Genomic DNA, 14,676 nt, shown 5'->3' on the forward strand with positions numbered 1-14,676 from the left:
TACTCTAAGAATTTAAAAACTGCACTAATTGATGTGGAGGGCTGAAGTTTTTATTCAGTAAATCCTTTGTAGGCCGGACGAGTTATCAAATGTTGAAGCTGTGCTCGTATTTCACGGACTTTGTACATCGTTTTGTAGCAGCCTGGCTGAAGCAATAACTAGTAACGTTCCTGTGTAAATTCATGCCAGGAGAGGGTCTGAAATTCAAGCCAGACATTTGCAGAGAGTGGTTTGGCTTCAGTTTTGTAGAATGAAATGCTCTTTAGATACAGTGGATCTCTCAACTCTAAGTGGCATATTCTTTAAACATCTGTATTTGTCTGTATTATGCTGAAACTAGAAATATTTTCTTCTTCTTCTTTTTTTTTTTTGTATCTAGGAAAGCTGGTGCATGTGTGGGATCTAAAAGCCTTCACTCTTCCCTTGGTGCTCACAGAAAGGATAAAGATGAGTCACGCCGATTCAAACCCGGTGTTAAGAGACAGAGAGAGGGGATGGTCACCCTTGGCGGTGGCAGGCCCTTTCTAGCCACCTTCCAGAGGCTGGCTTGGACCCTGAGGATGACTCCAGGGACCAAAAAGAGTTGATTGATTGGCCCCTTGCCCTTCCCCTCCCCTCCGAAGTGAAGTATTATTTTTCAGCACTTTAAGTGTTTTGTTTTGGTTTTTTTGGCTCAAAAATGGGAGTCATAGATGTTTTCAGGACAGTTACGATAAGGGATTCGTCCTTGAAATATGCATGAAGAAAAGGAATTGCCGGTGTAGATTGACAATGTGTTCTTAAGCTTCTCTGTAGGTTGTACTGTGTGGGGTTTTAGAACTGTTCAAGGGACTTGGGATTTAATGTGCCCTAGAGAAAGTGTTCAATAAAACTAGAAAGGGCATGGGCATGTTTTGCCAGCAGCTGTTAGGCAGTAGTAGTGTCTGGTAATTATGCTAATAAGTAGTAGTAAAAATCCTAGGACTCTTCAGTTTCGGTGGCTAAGCATTTCCAAAAGCACCATTTTATCTAAAACGTCGGTTTCTATTGTTAATTTAATGGGAATTTTACTATTGCCCAAAGTATTTTCTATTCTATGTTTTTGCAGTCCTGTTGTATTTTGTCCCTGCCACAGCTTGTGTATCTATTCACAAAGTCAATGTAAAATTCTTCACACTACAGTAAACGTTTTTGTTTTCCACGTTTTGAGTCTGTGCAAGCTAGGTCTTATCTCAAGCGCTGAGAACTGAATCTCCCGCAGCAAGTTTAGCCTTTAAACATCCGCTCCCAGTCGAAGATTGCGGCCTGGGTCACTCTCTGGTATTAGAATCCTTTGCAGTACGGGGACAACTGTTACCTCCTCCCAGCTTCCTGAATCCTTGCGTATGTGATTTGCTTTTTATTCTGAGGAGTTGCGCCAGACCGGAGCTTTAGTTGAGTTTTCCAGACTCTCAGTACGCAGAAAAAAGGAAGGTATTCTGTTAACATAGCACCTCTGTACTTAATGCTGCTGAAACATGCTGTGAGGCAGTGCAGAATTGGTGGTGATGAAACCTGTTTTCATAAAAATTATATTCAATGCATTATAGCTGTAAAGCTGCAATAGCTTTAAATATTTGTATGTTTACATCTTCCAAAGACTTGAAGGCTGAACCTTGCCATTGGTAGCATTTCCCAGCACTGTAGGTGCTTAGGAAAGAAGTCAGGGGTTCCATCTTCTGTGTGACCAATACTTGGGGAGAAGCTGGGACTGACGGAATACAAAAGGAAAAGCAGCACAGAAATGCTACACTGTGTGAAATGTTTGTACTTAAACTTTGGCAGTTAAGCTGTTGTCCGTGCTGCATACTGTTAGACAAATGCGCAGAGGTATTTGTGGTGGAATACCTTATTTTTGCAGATGTGCCCGTCAACCCCTGTTAACACTTTCCTGGCTTGTTTGGGTATTTTTTGGTTTTGGTTGGTTGCATTTTTTTGTGTGTTTTAACCTCTCTTGCTATCAAATTTCCTCTCATCTTGCCAATTCTGACTGGAAACCCAAACTTCCTGCACTTGGGCAATGAATTAATTTTATGTTCAGCAAGATACAACAATAGTTGTGTGTGCTGCTGTGCCTATGTCCTGATTGGGTTCAGCTCCCAGCAGGATAAAACCACTGATCGGGAGGAAGTACGAAAAGGTGCGGAACCCACCCTACCCTTACATTTACACCCAGCTTCTGCAAGATTTATTTAAAGATCTTGCTGCAGCCTTCTTCCTTCAGCGACCCCGGACTTGGCAGGTAAATCACCCTGCAAACGTGCAAGCAAACAGGCAGGACTGCGTGTCTAATAAATTAACGGAAAACTCATTTTATTTTAAACTTCATAAAAGCCATAATTATAAATATGACAAACCTAAATGAATGTACATCACTATGGAGTACAGGCAAACAAACAAGCTTTCTCCAGTTACTTTTCTGTTGGAGCTCTTTATGCATTTGGGATGGTAGCTGCCTTCATGGGTATAAAAATAAGCCTTTGGTGTTTCAAAGTATACGTGGTCACTTCAGGGCAGCTGAAGTGAGAATGTATAAAGCAAAGTTAACCTAGGAATTCTACTGCTCTTTGGTATTATCAAACAACTGAAGTGTCCTTTTTGACTAAGTGATGAAAACCTCTACTATATGTACACAAACTTGGTTCTAAATAGCTGGCTGCTCAAACACTGCAGAGATTGTGTAGTCAGGTGCACAATTACTGTGTAAAACAGTTACAGGAATCTTGCATCGGGAAACTAGGACTGAGTCTCAGACTCGTGGGGCAGAGAGAGTCAAAACTTCCAAAGAGGCTGTCTCCAGTTACCCCTCTGCACTGCCAACCGAGAATTACAAATTCTTTCTTTGTAGTAGCCTTCCCTTAGCGCACCAAAGAAAGCGTAAATCCCCTTAAAGCCCCTGACAGCAACTGGCTTTCCTTTTGGCAGTTATCCCCCTCCTTCTGTAGCTCACAGCTGTATGGTCTGTGACAAACAACTTCGGAATGCAGGATGATCGTTGGTGTATTTTATGAGGCTTTGCATTTTTAATGTTTAAAAGCTTGAATTGCATGTTTACAGGCAGAGAAGACTTAAGGGTAAGGAGGTGCATGCCTGTCTAACTGGAAGTACGGTAAGGTGACCGATGTGCCTGTGTTATGGTCTGGGCTGTTGCGCAGCTCTTGAAACTTTTACGTGTGCAGGCCTTATTCCTTTCTAAAAGTCTTGCTGCGTAACATTTCTACGCTTACATCAGCATCTAATATTCTCTGTCATATGGATCAAAACACTAAACTGTATAGGGGAAAGAAAAGTTTAACCTAGATATTGGCCTGAGGCTGTGTTAAAATCCAAAGGTCAGTTCATTTTCCAATATTTTTTTCCAGATTTATTTGTGGAAAAAATATAAAAGTATGTATTTGAGAGAAAATATGAAAGCAAATCATAAGTGCTTACATGAAAATTGTTTTTCCTAAGGAAAAAGGGCAAGAAAGTGTGGTTGTAAAATTAATTTGCCACATGCAATACAAGTAGAATTTACAGGAACATTTTGTATTTCCTTCTAAATCCTCCCCCTGAGTGTTCAGTCCTGTACTTGAAGGGAAAGGTACGGTGCTGGTATGCTAGTAGCCTCCATAGGTGCAACAGTTGAACAGGACTTGCGTGCTAAAGGATGCTAAGCGTAAATTCTGTGCATTTACAGGGATGAGCCCAATGCACTGACAGGACTGTGTGTGTGAGAAGCGTTAGGGGATCCTGGTGGGGACAGGGTCCTTTGTCTGGCATTAAGAAAGTGAGTCTGTTCCTTGCTTTTAGCTTAGCACATGATGGAAGCTGAGCCTTATGCTTGTTTCATCCAGCAGAAGCTTTGGCACTAGCTTGTGCTTGGAGGGGGTGGGGAAGAAAGAAAACTCCTTCCTGCAGTGTAGAAACCAGCTGCAGAAAAACAACAGATCTTATTGTAGGCAAGTCTGTCAGCTTGATCTCATACAGCTGAGGATGAGATACTTGGCTGCAACTTCCTACCTGCCTCTAGCTTCACAGGTGATAAAATAGATGCAAGACTCCATTGCTACTTAAGTTCAGCCTGAGCTAAAAAACTTAACACAAATTTGTAGAGAAAATACAAGTTGAATGAGATTTTAATTTTGTAGGGCTGAAGCAGTCCTTGGGACCCACTCCAAAAGTCAAGGATAACCCCCAAGTACCTAATCTGGTTTTTGTTCAGCTTGTACACCTATGCTGTTGCCTCTGATTTGTCGCAATAATCATCTGAAACTTCCCTGCAAAAGAAGGTAAGTCCCACTGTGACAAACTTGTCACCGATTTCCTAGCCCAGATGGTCTCCGAGAGAACCGCAGCCAGAAAGGCATGTGTTTTCAAAGGCAGGCGTTCTCAGTGCCCTTTGAAAGGCAGACATTTGTTAAGCGGCAGTCTGATGAAGGAAATGAAACAAAAGGATCTTGTACTTTCTGGAGAGGGCTAATAGCAGACTTTTATGGGAATAATTTTAGCCCAGTGATATTTTGGGTGCTCTTGTAGCAGCTGTGCTCACTTTCCCAATGACCAACAGGCACCTGGGCTCTAAAATAAGCTTTAAATGCTACCTTTTTGCTTGGAAAAGTGCCAAACCAACCTGAAGGGCAAAGAACTTCTTCCTAGGGCTGTTTTAAAAACACCCTCTCCCCCAAGTGTCAAATATAGTGGAATTTTAAGTCTGCCATTTGTCAAAAGACAAAAAAAAATAATGCATTGTGAGGCAGTTAGTAGTTACAATTAAAAACCTGTTTATCTTTAATCCTCTTCAGATACAACCTATGAAGATCTTCTAGAGGAAGAGCACATATCATAGGCTTCTGAAAAAATCTTGTTCTATACTATTCCCACTTCCACTATTAAGAACTCTGACCCTACTTCTGTTGATGACACTGGGCAAGTGCTGAATTCATTCACTGGTCTCAACCTACAGGAAAAAAGGGTATCGTTTCAACGGTGCCTGGTACAATGGGGGGGTCAGTGAGTGCATTTCTTGCAGCCGTGGTTTATTGGAGGGAGATGTTTAAATGATCCTTCCTCTACAGGCTGCCTATGTATAAAAATGACAAGAATAAAACATCTCATCCCAGCAGATGAGACTACCTCAGTAGATATGGAGAATGTTACAGTGCACCTTTAGATGAAAACCTTTCACGCCTGCTAAAGGAAGGGTGTGCTGCCCTGTCTGTATGCTGCTGCTGCTGCTGGCTAATCTGCTTTTACTGCTGATCTGGATCAAGCTAGGTCTTACTCCTAGTCGGAAGAAAGTCATTACAGCACAAGGTACGCTATATTATGTACTGAAGTAATACAGATCTGCATTAACAGCTCTCAACGTCTACGTAACATGAGTGAAGCCATTGCTTTTCTTTTAGAAATAGTTAAAGCTGGAATCTTCCTTTTGCTTTGCTCCTGTATACATATTCTAGATAAGCTGAACACCTTAGGCTGGAATACCACATGCTCAGCAGTAGTAAGTTTACATTGAGATGTTAGAACTAGTTCAATGCTGAAAACATTCAAGGTAGCAGCACAAATATGTAGTAAAAGCTGTTTAGTCCTGAGACTGAATAAGCAGAATACACGAGAATATTTTTTCTTACATGTTTACTTTTAAGAGTAAAATCTTAAACCCATATACCCTGTATTTTGGGAGAAGAGAATGTCAATGTTAGTTTTTCTCTTTAACTCACTAGGCTTTGATTTGAAGTGTGGAAAAAATGCAGTAAATTGAGTTCTGCCAGTTCATTTGAATATCAACATTTTAGCCCGTTCACAAGCCTGTTGAAGCGTGCTCACTCCAATACCATAGCAGCAAAACCCACAGCTAACCATCTACCGCAATTAATTGGCAAATCGGTGATTCCATGCTTTTGGCTATAACTTAGAATGTCATTTTCTTTGATGCGTATGTGTAGTAAGAGTTATTCACCTGTTCTTAGCCTGTAGGACAGATGAAAAACACCTCCTTAAACAGTACTGCACAGATCTGTCTCCTCACTGCAGCTGCGATACTTTAAGAGGAGTAGCACTGTTAAAATCTAAGAAAAAAGGACCCTCTTGTTGAGGCAGGAATGTGGTGGGGATAATGTTGTAAACTCCAGCAACTATGTTCTCCACTTCCAAGTAGCAAAATCCACACCTATGATAAAAAAAACTACCTGTTAGAACTAAGATCCAAAGTATGTTTCAAACCTCTAAGACTTCATGAAGCGAGTATTACCTGTAGTCACCGCTGCTCTTTTTCTGAAAGCCACAGGAACCAGGATCTCCTACTGTCGACACCATGATGAGTTCAAAGCCAACGCTGTATTGCCTGCAAGTGATGAGACAGACTGTTACTTTAGTTGTTCGGGTGGTCAGGATTACCATGAAGAGGGGCTATTTATTAAAAACTACACGGTATAACTGAAAGACATCTAAAAGTTTTGTCACATTTGTGACAGAAAGGTTAAGTCAAGGTTACCATGACATGAATATAGAATTTGGAGGAAGACAGAACATTTTGCAGGTTGGGAACTAGACTCTGTGGAAAATGCCTGCTAGAAGTCTGCCTCCGCGTTTAAGCGGACTTCAAGTAGTTAAACTTGCGGTGACGCACTCCTGGGCCACAGGGCACAGATCCTGGGTTGTGATCCAATCGCTATCAGAGGAATCGATGTCTGTGATCTCTGCAGAATTTCTTAACTTGGGACAGTTTGTCTACTACCTGTTAACACACGGAACAGGCACCACTGCCCCTGTTGTTCAAACTGCCCAATTATGATCTGCAAGTGCAGGAAAAAACCCGCATACAAAAAGCCCCCTTGCTTAGTGGGACGGTATAGCCATGCCTTTGGGCTCATCTTCAGTTCACGAGAGGAGGAGTTGCCTCAGAGAGGGGAGGATGGATAGAAAAGTGCTGCCGCTTCCGTACAGCTTTGCAAAAGATTCACACTTGACTGCGTGTCAGGAGATGTTGCTGTTTAGGAGCGCATATACTGGTATTTTGAGGTAGATTGTGAATTTTGCTAAAGGACTTGGACCTGCACTGACATCCAATACTTCTCCTGGCCTGCCAGCAGCAGAGTTAATGCACGTTCAGAGCTGAAGCTACTGCATAGGCCGTTGTTTGAGAGCCTGTAAGGGTTTACTATCCTGCATCTTAGCTCTGCCACAAAAGAAAAGGAATTATGATCAGAATTAGTTTTAAAAGGAAGAAAAAAGTCCTTTGTACCTTTTTCCCTTCTGTGCAAGGCCTAGCTCTGCTCAGGCCCCAAAACTAAAGAGAAAAAAGGCTCCTGCTTTCATTGTAGGTCAAGGATTTCCTCAGTAGCAAATGTGCAGGTTTAAATCACTATTGATGGTGAAGTTAGAAACATAAATAGCACTAAATCTGAGCCCCCTCCCATACCTTGTCTTCCAGATTTTCAGGGAGCTTCCCACCCTCCCCATGGGGGATCCTGACAAAGCTTTTCTCTTTAGCACGTAATACTCCCGCTGCGTTGGTGCACGCTTATTCGCTACAAACCTTGGTCCTCGCAGTTCAATTAGTAATGGTCCATTCTTGTCCAGCTGGAATTGGTAAACGGGGTTATTTTTGTAGGTGTCTCTGAAATTGCCACATCCTCCAGCACTGTGACCTTTCCACTGTCCATTAACCTGAAAGAAGTCAAAAGTACAGAAAATACTTTCTATCCTGAGGATTGGTATTGCTTATTTATACACGCAAACAAGACTGGAGGCTCCTCTCGCTTTAGAGGTCACCAACTTTAGTAATCTCTCCTAATTTGTAAAGTGCAAGTGAAAGACTGCGTTGAGCACTCAAGAAGTTTCACTGCAGTCCTCCACCCACCTTGATCAAAGCCTTAGAGCCCTTAGAAGGGTCTTGTATTTTTTTCAGCTTGTATTGAGTACGTAACAAGTGACTGTGTCTGTGACAAACTGCATCTAAGGAAAGAGCTATGTTCCCGTCTATCCCATGTCTACTGGATTATGCAGGTTGGGTTTTTTTCGCTCAGACACTGCTCTGTCGCGCTAAATGAGAAATGACAGTGGTTCAGGCAGTACAACACTACTTGTGTGGTAACCGTTGCTTTCGAAATGGCTGCCTCCAGCCCTGTCCATCCACCTCTCTGTACTATGAGAACCAGCATTACGGGGACAAGATATCCGTAAGGACAGCCTCCTCAAGGACAAAGACATACAGGATGAAAAACGCTGCTCTGACTTTCTGTGAAGCAGGCCATCTGTTTGCAAGTTCCTCCTGCTAGTCATTAAACTGAAAGGTTAGACTTGTAAGACACGCCAGGCATTCACACAAATTTATAGCTGAGATCCATTTCTCCTGCTACTGCCCTCCCCTTTTTGTCAAATCGGCAAGGAGCAACATTTTTTTTCTTGTGATTTAATTTCTTTACTCAGTGTCCAAAAACCTCAAACGTGGCAAGTTTGGAAGCAAGGGGGATTCCTCCCCCCACCATGCTGCTACCCAGGAACCCACAACTGCTGTGTGCTGTTAGATTTACAGGCCCTTTCCACCTCCGCTGCACTTGGTTCCAGGAATCCCCTTACGGCCTGGGGAGCTCCAGAGGTGACCACTCAACTTTAGTGGACGACATCTAACTTGCTTTTGCTGTGAATTTGTTATCTGCTTGTTTTTAAGTGTGATGGCTGGCTAAGCCACCACCAAATAAGCATTAATTCAGCAGAGGCAACTAACTTTTTGTATTTAATTATAAATTGGATAGATAGAACATGCCTTTTATTTGAATACTAGACAGACATCTTCAAATAATTCACAGGAGGTTTCCACATACCTAATTTTCTTTTGAAACATAATACAACATAAAACAGATGTCCTGCCTCAAGCAGGCTGGTCACCTTCAATGAGTTTTTGACCTCTTAAAAGCATTCCCCCCAAACTAAGCCCACTTTTGAAGAGCTAGAAAAAGACAACGGTTTCTGGAAGAACCAAGCAAATCATCTTGCTGTTCCCGGGAATCTCTCTAGCCACTTACTACTCTTCAGAAGGGGCTAGCCTCAACCAGAACTAACAGCTGGTACGAAATGCTGTCAGAAATCGAGAGCCTAGCTGCAAGCCAACATGTCCCCCTGCCCACACAAAGCAATGTCATCCTTGGCTTCAGGCATGAGCGTCCTACAAAACAGACTCTTCCACTGCGGCTCAAACTCACCTGGTTTCTCTCTTCCTGAAGAGGCTTCTGTTCGGACAGAAGACTTCTGCCTACCCAGGGTATGCATGGTAGGTACAGAGCTTAAAGTTAATAGCTGCTGGCTTATTCTTTCTTGAGGATAAAATTGTTAATACAGGAAAATACAGGCAAGTTACTTTATCCTGTGAGCTCTTGGCTATATTTATGCTACTTTAGCTGAAGGTAAAACTGCAGCTCATGTTGACAGCTGAAATAGGAACAGCAGCTGGCCCCAAAACTGCCTGGGCTTCTGACTTAATTTCAAGTCAAGTTTTTGGTTCTTGCCCCTGTCGCTGTACTCTCAGGGAATGTTTCTACATGAAATGTACCACGGGTATATTGCCTTGATCCTGTTTGGCAATGTGAGTGCTTATCCCGATGGTTACAGACCTTTAAGATGATGTCTTTGCAAAATTTAGAAACAGTCATGTATTGTGATAGTGCCATCCTAAGTCCGTTTGTCACAGTCTTGCTACTGGTGCCTTTGGTTTGAATTATATGTTGGCATGAATTATGCTAACAGCACAGCTAATTGTTTGGCAAATTGTGTGTAACTTTAGCACAAGACCAATGCTGTACTTATGATGCTTAGATTAAACTTTAGTTAAGAAGTTTCATTTGTTAGAAGATGGCCTAAGCTGCTATTTCTGGGCAGTAGTAGAAAAATATATTTAAAAACCTTGTACATCTCAAATACGGAAAAGCCAAACAAGAATTATTATCCAGTGACCCGTAAAAGAAAACATTTCTTTACCCGTTTGGAAATGGTGTAAGGTGTAGGAATCTTGGAAAAGGTGAACTTGCACAAGGAATACACCTGTGTTGTAAAAGAAGCAGCTGGTCACACATTCATCTTGCACTTTTCAAATGACATCATGACACGTTAAACAAAGCAGAATTGCCTACACGTCATTTTTAGATACTTGTTCACTACCTGCCTATATTACTCAGACAACCCTGTCTGAAACTCAAAATCCAGAATAGCGCTGGGAATAACAAGACTTAGTTCTACCTAATTTTTTGTTTAAAAAAAAAAAGGAAACAACATGCATTTTACTTTTTTCAGTGACAAAAAGAGACATCTAGGATTGAACATCACATGACTCAGCAGTTTCAGAAAAACCCAAATACTGAGTCCAAAGACTTACAGAAGTCCAAAAACTTTAAATCTTAATAGGCTTATCTTGGATACATAGAGAGCCAATGCTCTGTCTGTACACAGATATTAATTTTTTATTCTAGGAAGTGTTTTTCAGCTGATTTTGTTACTAAAATGTCATTACTAAAACCCACACCTACTATATTGTCTTAACTACAAATGGAGAATATTATCAAACGCTTCATCCAGTGATTCTGCTCCATTGTTCATAGCCTTCCTCCCCAAAATAACAATATCGATCCAGAAGTACACTTTTTTTTAATCGTACTTACAAATAAAGGACACTTTATAGTTTAGTTGTTTACATTCATTATGAAACCAACAGTACGTACCCTGATGGTGTAATGGATAGTGTTTTGTTTCTCATACTGGGACACCACTAAGGTAAACGTATGGGGCCCTGGAGAGGTCAGCTTTATCTTGGTCAGATAGTGAGGACTGTTGATCCGAATACCATCGATATACGGAGGAGGATCAGCTGAAAAAGAAAAGGATGAACGCTTTTCCCCAATCAAAAAAGTCCCCCAGCTTGGTAAACTACTTAGCCATTTTATATCAGTGAATTTTGCCACAGAAGTCAGTACCTCTTGGTACTGAGGTTAGTCTGCAGGCAGACCTGAGCGCTCTCAAAAGAACAGAAGCTCAAGATTTGTTCCTAAAAAGGACAGATAACCTTAAGAGCAACTATCGTTTCCAGGAGAGGTACACCACACATGACAGGACACAAATTCTGCACTTGAAAGTACAGCTTTACTCCCATGACTTGCAAGAACTGCTTATCCATCTCCCACCAATGTCAGTACTCAAAGAAGACCTCCTGTGATTATGCTGAAATTTAAAGAGAAAGATAAGGAATGTTTGAGCACTCTTCAAGAATCTCTCTGAGGCATCTGTTCCTTCTCCATTGGCTGGACGGTTCCAGAATACAAGCTGCCAAAATCTTTGGCCACTGGGTAAACAAGACTTTAAAACATGTTAATTTCTTTAACTAAATCATTCCCTGTCTTTCCAAATCCTTGTGATCATTACACAGATGTAGTTGCATCCCAGTACCAATGCACACGCGGTACTCATTATAAACATTCCAAATATTGGCTTTTACAATTAGACATTGTAATTTGTTACTTGGCCTCTAATTGGTTCTTGCCAGACTTCTTTTCATTTCAGGGAAGCGGGAACAAGTCTAGCCAATTACTTCAATAGGCCCAGGATCAGGTCCTTTTATTTTCTTCCACAAAGCAACATGGGAGAAGGGGAAAGGATTAATATAAAACAATGAGAAGCTTAGGAATAGGAAATCTCAGGCTCACTGCCAAAGGATTAACCTGCTTTGTTCTGATCTCATTTTAACAGATGGTAAAAATAATACTGCAGCTTGACCAATCTATTTCCATGGAAAAAGGTTTTAAAAAAGTTCCAGCTTGTGAGATTAAAAGTTTATAAAAGAGTTTGGGTAGCAAGACAAAACATATGAATCGTCCAGTTCTTGCTAATGGTCTTCCTGGCAGACTGTCTCTTTCAAGCCCAACTGAACAATTCCCTCCACCACCCAAGTGTGTTTGGTTTGCCCACTTACGGGTGTTTTCACTAAGGCACAAGTGTATAATAAATGCTGCTGCAAGTACTAGCAACACCAGCAGCAAGTCTCAGGCTGTAAGAAGCAGCAGATGCTTTAACAAGATCAGCTCTTGCAAAAACGGACAATGATTTGCTCAGGTCTCAACAGTTGCCTTCCACAGAAAGACAGACAGCTTGGATTCTTGGGGAATTGGTTGGCAGCGTTCACTGAACAAGCCCGGAGATTAACAACGCAACCCTTACCAGCCATTCCAATAGGAAAAAAACCCCCACAAATTACACTCTTCGCTTTAAAAGCTATTCTCTAATTAACTGCTGCTATTACCTGTTGCATGAGCAGCTCCCCAAATGCAACCCTGGTCCTAAAGAGGTTCCCTCTGTAAAAGCAACAGGCCAAATCCTACTTGTCTTAGGATGCATCTTCACTGAATTATTCCAAGGAATATTTTTACAGAGATCTCTAACTTGATGTAAAGAATAAATAAAACCATGGCATTATGAGCTCTACCTTAAAGTTGCAGTCTACCCTATCCGTTCAATCTGGGCATTACCTTTCCTTCCTGTGCCTCAACCTGTTTCACATCTGCTATCTGTCTTGAAATAAAACATAGATGGCTTTTTCGCAGCTACAACAAAGCTCCAAAAGCCAAGCCCCTTCTTCTCAAGGTGAGTAGAATCTGACCTATAATGACCAAGAGTAGTATTTTGATAACTTTTGAACATCTAAATATTTTTCTTAAACATTCCATACCTGATACTTTGAAATATGTTGTTCAGCTATATCTCATGAGCTTGCTTAGGTGCCTTACTAAGCCAAGTTCATAGAACAATTAACCTTGATTATTTTCATTTAGTGGAAGCCGTAAACCTTTAAATAATTTCACAAACACAGGAAATAATTAAGCTATCAGATAAACAGAAGCACAACATCTGTTCCCTCTAAGCATTAACTATTGCCCTGCAAAATAAACAGAACAATAAAGAAAATGCTATGCCAAAGTAAGTGTCAGCAGGACTACGCAGACCTCTCGGCGTGCTTCCAACACGTACAGCTTGGTTTACTCCTTCAGTGCAGACTGTTGAAGGTGGTCAAACAGAGCTAAGCAACTATTTCAGAAGACTGACCTCTGAAAACGAGGCATCCAGTTTTAAAGCAAAAAGTGCCTCGCCTTTCCTCTCCACAAAATCCTTTGCAATTCTTCATTTATTTCTAACGTAAGCTTCTTGACAATTAAGGTACACTAACCTGGATAGTAAACTTTTTTGCCATCGGTCTTGTATACAACCATTGTAATGAATTCCCGATTGTGTGCAAAGTCATCCTATAAAAAACACAAATCAAGTAGAGTTGTACACTTGTGTGGAACGTAACTAACGCTTAATCAGAATCAAGTATGCGTTCTGTCATCCCCTTTGATCACCACACGGTATGAGCTGATATTTGTATTACTGAGATACCCGATCCAATTCTTTTTAAAATACCTGCAGTAAATAAACTGCCACTAATTTCACTTATAACAGTTCAGGCCCCGGGATTCAAAGTTACTTCAGAACCTTTATGGTGGAATGTAATCGCTTAGCTCCATTTTTTTTTTTAACTCTGAGTCTGATGTCAACAATCTTGTTTGTAGGTACATGTACCTGCTGAATTTAAAACTTATACATAGGCATACATACCTGAACATGAAAACAGAAGCAGTAATATACTAATAACAGAAAGCTATAGAGAAAGATTTACAGAAGATGTTGCAGAACTTATGACACAGAAAAAGAACCCGGCACCTTATCTGTGATGTGCCTGCTGAGCAGAACCCAGACAGCAGCACCGCCCTGTGGACACTGCACCTCCAGCTTGTACTGAGGGTTGTTAGCCAGGCTGTAGGCATCCTTCACCGGACCTTGCTTTGCCTCCCAAGTACTAAAAGTAATACAGACACGTTATTAGATGAGTATGATACCACTCCATGCTTTGAAAACCAACTCCAAATCCTACATCATACACACAGAGCTATCTATTGTCCATAACAAAGTTACGGAAGGCTAATTTTCTACTGGAATCTGTGACGGTGGTTACACACTACAAGCGCGTCAGAAGCATTATCTTACAGCTTTGTTTTATAAGTGACTTCACTACAATACAAGTGTGATGATAAAAAATGCTAAATACAAACAGCCTGGTGACTGCAACCACACAAAGCGCAGAAAAAGCTGAACCCTTCAAGGAGCCGCGGGCTACCCAGTTACAGTCATAATTGCATACACCAACATTAAGTGAAAAACACCTATGCATTTGTAACTGTAGAAATCCATATATAAGCTACGGTTCATTTCAAAAGCCTGCCAAAGTTTTTTTCTCCAGTTTTTTTATTGAGGTAATTTTTTTTTTTAAATTCGATCTGTTTCATGTTTGGAAGGGTGCCTGCATGAAGCGTTAAAGATCTTTGAGGTACCCTATTGCAAAATCTGCCTGCCGCCTCATGAGCTGTCCAGACAAGGAAAATACATCATGAAAAAAAATTAAAAGTGCTGATGACTGAATGCGAGGCGTGGCATGCTGGAAAGAGAAGTGGATAAAACTACTTGTAAGTCCCATTGACCCTCCCACACTTGTAAACGTGAACAGCACGTGTGGAAGGCTGCGTTATCGACTAACCTTCAAATTATCACCATTTTTACTCCACTTTTTATGGCAATTGCCACTCAGCTCAGCATTTC

At 41.2% G+C, this 14,676-nt stretch overlaps 1 protein-coding gene across 1 annotated transcript in view; it reads right to left on the reverse strand.

Annotated features, from left to right (window-relative positions):
- Positions 1-6,027: 6,027 nt before the first annotated feature.
- CAPN7 (calpain 7) overlaps positions 6,028-14,676 on the reverse strand; it is a 27,189-nt gene continuing 18,540 nt past the window's right edge. The window contains exons 15-21 of the mRNA XM_009694624.1: positions 13,744-13,879; positions 13,208-13,283; positions 10,716-10,861; positions 9,979-10,041; positions 7,541-7,671; positions 6,254-6,346; positions 6,028-6,172 (exon numbers count right to left, since the gene is read on the reverse strand). Coding sequence (XP_009692926.1) covers positions 6,028-6,172; positions 6,254-6,346; positions 7,541-7,671; positions 9,979-10,041; positions 10,716-10,861; positions 13,208-13,283; positions 13,744-13,879 — 790 coding nt within the window. The remainder of the gene's footprint in view (positions 6,173-6,253; positions 6,347-7,540; positions 7,672-9,978; positions 10,042-10,715; positions 10,862-13,207; positions 13,284-13,743; positions 13,880-14,676) is intronic.

This window comes from Cariama cristata, unplaced genomic scaffold, assembly GCF_000690535.1.
Source record: "Cariama cristata isolate BGI_N322 unplaced genomic scaffold, ASM69053v1 scaffold11422, whole genome shotgun sequence".
NCBI classification, from domain to species: domain Eukaryota; kingdom Metazoa; phylum Chordata; class Aves; order Cariamiformes; family Cariamidae; genus Cariama; species Cariama cristata.